The sequence below is a fragment of the Tupaia chinensis genome, unplaced genomic scaffold (genome assembly GCF_000334495.1).
Source record: "Tupaia chinensis unplaced genomic scaffold, TupChi_1.0 Scaffold000243_1, whole genome shotgun sequence".
In the NCBI taxonomy this organism is placed as follows: domain Eukaryota; kingdom Metazoa; phylum Chordata; class Mammalia; order Scandentia; family Tupaiidae; genus Tupaia; species Tupaia belangeri.
The window spans coordinates 977,203-985,465 of NW_006159721.1; the positions used below are offsets into that span (position 1 = coordinate 977,203).

General features: G+C 40.4%; 1 protein-coding gene across 4 annotated transcripts in view; it reads left to right on the forward strand.

Annotated features, from left to right (window-relative positions):
- LOC102502931 (toll-like receptor 13) overlaps positions 1-8,180 on the forward strand; it is a 58,017-nt gene extending 49,837 nt beyond the window's left edge. For all 4 annotated transcript variants that reach the window (XM_027771970.1, XM_027771969.1, XM_027771971.1 and 1 more), the window contains one exon: positions 5,098-8,180. In XM_027771970.1, the coding sequence (XP_027627771.1) occupies positions 5,196-8,048 (2,853 nt within the window). In that variant the 5' untranslated portion in view covers positions 5,098-5,195 and the 3' untranslated portion in view covers positions 8,049-8,180. The remainder of the gene's footprint in view (positions 1-5,097) is intronic.
- The last annotated feature ends 83 nt before the right edge of the window (positions 8,181-8,263 follow it).

Below are 8,263 nucleotides of genomic sequence, written 5' to 3' on the forward strand. Positions count from 1 at the left end.
GAAACAGAATTTTATGACTTTTGACTAAAACATTGCTGATTTTCTTCTAGGCTTTGTTGTCTGGTTTTAAGGATTTGTGTACTGTCTTGAGATGTTGATAGATTCATGGACCTACTATTTGAACAGAATCCTAACCTTTTTCCTGGCTTTAAGTTTTAAGCAAAGTTCCTTAGGATTTCTTTGATCTAAGTTAAAATTACTTTTCTTGAAATTACCAGCTGAACTTGCTATGGAAAGTAATTAGAGTATTTAAGAAATTGTGTGATCAGGGGACCAGCAGTTAGCGTAATGGCTATGTCGCTGGACTCCCACATAGTCGACCGTGGTTCGTGTCCCAGTCCCGGTGGCTTAAACTCACACCAGGCGCGTGTGCGTGCGTGCCCAAGATCCCGAGAGGAGAATGGAGGAGAAGGGATTGTGGCATGGCCATCCCCCCTGGGGGGTGATTGCTTTCTGTCTCTATGTCTCTCTGTCTGTCTGGCGAGCACACACACCCTATAGCAAAAACCTCTCCAAAACAAAGAAAAAAAAAGAAATTGTGTGATCAGTACAATATGGGAGAAAAAGGAATGAAAGACAACTTTAGACACCAGAGATAGTGTGAGAAGAGGGTGGGAAAGGACAGAGGGTCAGAAATAGTGCTACTTTATAGTATGTTCATTCTACTCACTCAGGTTTATGCCTAAAATCAGACTTGTGTTCATAGATATGTATATATCAGGTGTGCTTGCTATTCAAAATATTTAGATTAATTAAAATCTTTAGTGAATCAATAAAACGTGGGGAAAAAGGCATCGAAAGCAACCAGATATACTAGAGTCAGTGTGGGAGGAGGGTGGGAGATGGCAGAGGGTGATAGATAGGGAATCAAGGATGGGAAAATAAGCAAAATATACAGGAAACTAGAAATGGAAAATTATTTGTGGACAATAACACGTATGTTGATGTGCTTGATTGAGCCAATACACAGTGTATTCTGAATGGAAGATCTCATTTTGTATGCTGTAATGATGTATAGTAAATGAATGTAAATAAATAAATTTAAATAAAAAAAGAAATCATATTGACAGTGGGGAGCCAGATAGTGGTGCAGTGATAAAATGCAATGCTCTGTGGGGCTGTCTAAAAAGGAAGGTTCCCAGTTCATGTCCTGAGCACACACACATGTATGCCCATAATCTGGGATAGATCATAGCATCTAGAGCTTGTTGGGGGGTGGGAATGTTCTCTCTCACTCTTTCTATTATTTGTGAGATAAATACACTTTTCTTTAAGAGAGATTTTTGCTATAGGGCATGTGTGCTCACCTGAGAGACAGAGAAACAGAAAGAAAGTAATCATCCCCTGTGAGGATGGCCATGATGCAATCCCTTTTCCTCTATTCTCCTCTCAGAATTTTAGCCCCACATGCACATGTGTCCAGCTTGAACTTAAGCTGCTGGATGTGGGTCTCAAACCACAGTGGACTATGTGGGAGTCCGTGCGCTCGCCAGACAGACAGAGAGAGAGACATAGAGACAGAAAGAGAGAAATCACCCCCCGGGGGGATGGTCACGCCGCAATCCCTTCTCCTCCATTCTCCTCTCAGGATCTTGGGCATGCATGCACACGTGCCCGGCGTGAGTTTTAAGCCACCGGATCTGGGACGTGAACCGCAGTCGACTACGTGGGAATCCAGCGACATAGCCATTACGCTAACTGCTGGTACCCCCAATAAAATTTTTTTAAGAAAGAGAGTAGAGGGGATGTTTACTGAACTTGAGCTATGAAATATTGCTTTCAGGGACTAAAAATGAAGATTTTCTACTGAGACTCATTCTCCAGATTCATTTTTAGAGTGGAGAGGCACAAACCCAGACCCTTCTGCAATGGCTACTGAACTTGAGCTGTGAAATATTGCTTTCAGGGACCAAAAAATGAAGATTTTCTGCTGAGACTCATCCTCAAGATTCATTTCTTGAGTGGTAGGACACAACCTCTGTATCCTCCTCTCCACCTTTCTCTGTCTCTCTCTGAATCTCCTAATATTTTGCTTTCTAAAATTAAAATAGAAAACTTTTTAAATTGTCTTTCTTTCTTTTTTCTTTTTTTCCTTTCCTGTTCTGTTTTCTTTTCTTTTCTTTTCTTTTTTTTTTTTAACCTTTATCCTTTGGCTGCTCAGCCTCCATGCACTGGGTGTCTAGACAGATCTAAGTGAACAGTCTTCAAACATCTGAATACTCTTAGGGTCAAAGTGCTTCAATTCCGACTGAATTTGATGCACAAAGGGTGAAAATGGAATGGAAGAAGATTGCAGATCACCTCCTCCTGCATGCCTCTGAACGCTCAGATTGAACTTCAAGAATTTGGAAGAAACGCACAACCCATCAAATGACCAGAAATCACTACAAGAGCACAAGAAATATGAGAAAGCAAGAAAATACCACTCCTCCTAGGGAAAAGAATAACTTCTCTTCATCCACAGCCAGTACAATGGAACTCGTGGAAATGTCAGATAAAGAATTTAGAATATTCACAGTGAGAAAGCTAACAGAGATGCAAGAGAAGAGAGACAATGAACTCCAGAAGACACAGGAGAAAGGAGATGATGATTTCCAGGAGGAAAGTTCTTGCACGATTTGAAAGAGGAAATACACACCATAAAAAAGAATCAAATGAAACTATTAGACATGAAGGCTATAATACAGGATATCAAAACCTCCCTTGAAAATAGTAAAAGTAGACTAGATCTTACAGAAGATCGAATCTCAGATGTAGAAGACGGAATCACTAGCCTTCAAAAATCCACCATGAAGTCTGAAAAAATAGTCCAAAAAATGAGAATAATATATGAGAAATACTGGATACATTAAACATCCACACACACAGATAATCGGTATCCTAGAAGATGAAAAGACTAATAAGGCCATTGATAATCTATTCCATGAAATCCTGGAAGAAAACTTTCCAGACCTAGAGAGGCATTCAAAGTCCCAAGAAATACAAAGGACCCCACATAGAATCAACCCAAGATCTTTTCCAAGACACATTATAGCCAGATTGACCAAAACCACACACAAAGACAAGGTACTAAGACTGGCAAGGGAGAAACATCAAGTTACCTATAAAGAATATCCCTAAGAGCAGACCTCTCATTGGAAACAATGCAGGCAAGGAAAGAATGGGAAAATATATTCAAAGTGTTAAGGGAAAAACAATTTCAACCAAGAATATTGTACCTGGCGAGATTATCCTTCATATGGGAAGAAAAGACAACATTTTCAGATAAACAAAATCTGAAAGAATTTACTAACATCAGACCAGCTCTCCAAGAAATTCTGAAGGGAGTGCTATACCAGGAAAACTAGATACAGACACACAGAAATAAGAGTTAAAAAATAACTAAGAGAATGGCCAACTTAATGGTAGGGACAAGTCTGGAGTTGAATGTTATCTTCCAGAATTTAAATGGGAAGATTGGACTATATCAGAAGATAGATTAAGTATACGAGACTGAACTGGTGAAATAGACTCTCTTGACTTTTGACTAAAAGTTACTAATTTTATTGTATGCTTTGTTTTTCAGATTTAAGGATTTTTGTCTTGTCTTGAGCTGCCGACAGGTTCATGTAGCTACTATTTGAACAGAATCCTGAGATGTTTCCTGGTTTTAAGTTTTAAGAAAAGCTCTCTTTAGCATTATTATTTTTTAAAAAAATTTTGGCTTGTTAAAGCTAAAACTGCTTTCCTTGAAATTAAAAAAATATATTTTAAAATGTCTATTTAATGACCACAATAAGCTATAGAGCATCCGATAGGTGTTACTGTATAGTATATTCATTCTACTCAGAATTTCATGCCTTAAGTCAGACATGTCGTCACAGACGAACTTGCTATTGAAAGTAGTTAGATTAATTAAGATAATCAATAAAATGTGTGGAAAAAAAGAATGGAAAGCAACTGTAGACCCCAGAGACAGTGTGGGTGGCAAAGCAAAGATTTAAATTTAAAAAAAAAAAAAGAGAGAGAGAGAGAGACTAGACCAACAGATCTGTTTATTGTAGGTGTATTTTTTCTGCTTACTATGAATGCCACATAGAAATAACAGGTACAATTGCCTGAGAGATGTACTTGCCAAGTGTAGTGATGTGAGTGACTTTAAATCAAGAAGTCCTGTATTAATTCATTAAGGTACAGAAGTCCTGTAAACTTTAATTTTTTGTTCCCGCTATGGATTTTTTTTTTGAGAGGTTTTGCTATAGGGTACGTGCACTTGCCAGAAATACAGAGAGAGATAGAGAGACAGAAAGTGAGAAATCACCCCCCAGGGGGGATGACCATGCCGCAATCCCTTCTCCATTCTCCTTTTGGGATCTTGGGCACTCATGCACATGTGGCCGGCGTGAGTTTAAGCCACGGGGTCTGGGACTCGAACCATAGTCGACTACGTAGGAGTCGACTAGTGACATAGCCATTGCGCCAACTGCTGGTCCCCCTACCATGGATTTTTAACTAGACTAGATCTACAGATCTCCAAATATATCTCAGGGTCAGAATGTCAGGTATCAGACAAAACAGAGGTATTTTAGTGTACAGTGTGAGGGGGAGGGTTGGGAAACTTCTTAATTCTCCTCAATTAAATCAAGTATGCAATCCCCTTCTGTGTCTCTGTGTGCTGACAATTTTGGTTACAGGAAAAAAGACCAGAAGTCTGCTGATACACACAGAGAATGCTTTGAAAATGTATTTTTAAAGGTTTTAAAATGTTTCTGCCATAGGGCACATGTACTCTCTGGAGACAGTTCAGTGATAGAGAAAGTGAGAAATCACTCCCCCCAGGGGAGGGGATGGTGACTCCACAATCCCTTCTCCTCCATTCTCTTTCTGAGATTTTGGGCACACATACACAGGAGCCCAGAGTGATTTTCAGGCTGCCAGGTCTGGGACTTAAACTGTGATTGGCAATATGGGAGTCCAGTGCCTTAACTACTGCACCACCTGCTGGCTCCATGAAACAGAGTTTTAGTTTTTTTTTTAGTTACCTTGAAGCAGCTATGAAATATTTATTGGGAGAAAGAGAAATCTAAACTAAAAAAAAACTTTCTCTTTTCTTTGCAGCAAAGTCAAAATGGATCATTCCTTCAAATATAAGTATCACACATGCAAAGGTTTTTGTTTTTTCCCTTAAAGTAACTCTGAGGCCTGGGGCTGAGAAGATGGCTTCAAACAGCTTCCTGCTTTCTTGGCATCTTTGGCTCCTTATAATTGGGTTTTCTTTGCTGTCTTTGGTAGACACATATGGGTTCAGTAAATGTACACAGTATGAATTGGACATTCATCATGTATTCTGCATTCGCAAGAAGATCACCAACTTGACAGATGCCATTAGTGATATCCCTGGATACACCACTCACCTCAACCTGACACAGAACCAGATTCAGGTTATTCCTCCCTATAGCTTTACTAATTTGACAGCTCTGGTGGACTTACGACTGGAGTGGAATTCCATTTGGAAGATTGGTAAGAGGGCCTTTTGGGGACTTGAAAACTTGACTCTTTTGAATTTAGTAGAAAATAAGATTCAAAGTGTGAACACCTCCTTTCAGGGCCTGTCTAACTTGGAAACCTTGCTCCTGAGCCACAATCAAATTACCCATATTCACAAAAATGCCTTTGTCCCTCTTGTCAGGTTGAAAAGGTTAAGCTTATCTCGAAACTTTATTTCCAATTTTTCTAATGTTCTTGAAGCAGTTCAGCATCTTCCATGTTTGGAACATCTTGATCTCACTAACAATAGCATCATGTCCTTGGACCATAGCCCCACATCATTGGTCTCCCTGACCTATCTGAGTCTGCAGGGGAACAAACTAATGGAGTTAAACTTCTCTGTTTTGTCACTGCCTAATTTGACCACTCTGGATGTCTCTCGGAATAGCCATCAAGCTATCCAGAATGTGTATCTAGAAACTCTGCCTCAACTGAAGAGCTTAAATCTGAGTGGAGTACAGGTGCAGTTGGAGATGCTTTCAGTCAAGCACTTGCAGAATCTAAGGGAAATTGACCTCAGTAATGGGGAGCTTAGAAGTGGTCATTTAAACTTGAGTACAGTGTGTCATCTTCTCAGAAACTTACTCATATTAGAGACTTTGGTTTTTCAGAAAAATGCCACTGATGCAGGGGGAATAAAGCACCTTGCCAACTGCACCAGGCTCTTGTTCCTTGACCTAGGCCAAACTAGTGACCTGGTTGACCTCAATGACAGTGAATTTAATGCTATGCCCAGCCTCCAAAGGCTGCATCTAAACAAGTGCCAACTTTCCTTTGTCAGCAACAGGACCTGGAGTTCCCTCCAGAACTTGACGGCCTTAGATCTGAGCCACAACATGTTTAACAGCTTTCCAGATTTTGCTTTTTCACCTTTGAAGTGCCTACAATCTCTCTCTCTCTCTCGAAACCCCATCACAGAACTCAATAATATGGCCTTCAAGGGGCTGAATTCATTGAAGGAGCTCAATTTGGCTGGGTGCTGGATAGTGGCAATTGACAGAAACTCCTTTGCTCAGTTTCCAAATTTAGAGCGCTTAGATCTTGGTGACAATAATATTCGGACTGTGAAACGCAAAACTTTTCAGTCTCTGAAGAAGCTCCAAGTTTTAATTCTCTCCAAGAACCGCCTGGAAATTATACAGAGCAGTGCATTTTTTGGCCTCACTTACCTACATAATCTTGACCTGGCATACAACAGCCTGCCAGGTGTTTCGGTAGATTTTTCCTTGGGCTTTGAAAATCTGAAAGTTTTGAATCTTGGTTTTAATAAAATTACATATGAAACCACCAAGACCTTGCACTCCCCTCCATTTATGAAACTCAAGTCTTTGAAGCAACTCAACCTGGAAGGACAAACACATGGGATTCAGGTGGTTCCAACCAATTTCTTCAAAGGGCTAAATGGTTTGGAGGAGCTACGCCTAGGAAAAAATCCCATTGTATTCCTGGACCACCTCCAATTTGACCCCCTGATTAATCTCACAAAGTTGGATATCTCAGGAACAAAGGATGGAGACCGAAGTCTCTATTTAAATACTTCTTTATTTAAAAAACTCAAAAGATTGAAAATGCTGCGCCTTGAAAATAACAACTTAGAGTCACTGACTCCAGGCATGTTCTCTGGCTTAGAAAGCCTTCAGGTCTTCTCTTTAAGGTTCAACAACCTAAAAATCATTAATCAAAGTCATCTGGAGAATCTAAAGTCTTTGATGTACTTCGATCTTTATGGGAACAAACTTCAGTGCAACTGTGACAATGTATGGTTCAAGAACTGGTCAACAAACACACCAAATGTTCATATTCCCTACCTACGGAGCTATTCCTGTCAGCAGCCAAATACCCAGAGTTTGTTGGTAGATTTTGATGATACTTTGTGTAATTTTGACCTGGGAAAGGTTTACTTCTTCTTTTCCTTTAGTTTGGTCCTCACAACCATGCTCTTCTCTTGGTTCAGTTCCAAGTTAGCTTCATCTCTACGGTATGGATTCTACATATTTAGAGCATGGTATCTAGCCAAATGGTACAGAACAGAGAAGAAGTTCATCTATGATGCTTTTGTCTCTTTCACTGCTACTGATGAGCAGTGGGTATATAAGGAACTTGTTCCAGCCCTGGAAGAAGGTGGTAAGCCCACTTTTAAGCTCTGTCTTCACCATCGGGACTTTGAGCCAGGTACAGACATCTTTGAGAACATCCAAAATGCCATCAACACCAGCCGTAAAACTTTGTGTGTAGTCAGTAACCACTACCTGCACAGTGAATGGTGTAGGCTTGAAATACAGCTAGCTAGCATTAAGATGTTCTATGATCATGAGGATGTTATTATTTTGATCTTCTTGGAAGAGATCCCAAACTATAAACTATCCAGTTACCACCGACTTAGGAAACTTGTGAATAGGCAGACATTTATCACTTGGCCACAAAATGCCAATGAGAGGCCACTCTTCTGGGCTCGAATTAGAAATGCATTGGGTAATAAAACTGTGGAGAAAGACAATGCACAGCTAATTGTGGCTGAGTGACTGGAAGTCTTATGACCTCAAGTTCAACTGTTTAATATTGCCCAATGGGACCAGCAGTTAGTGTAATGGCTATGTCGCTGGACTCCCATGTAGTACACCGCGGTTCGAGTGCTGGACCTGGTGGCTTAAACTCACGCCGGGTGCGTGTGCGTGCATGCCCAAGATCCCGAGAGGAGAATGGAGGAGAAGGGGAGAAGGGATTGCGGCATGACCAT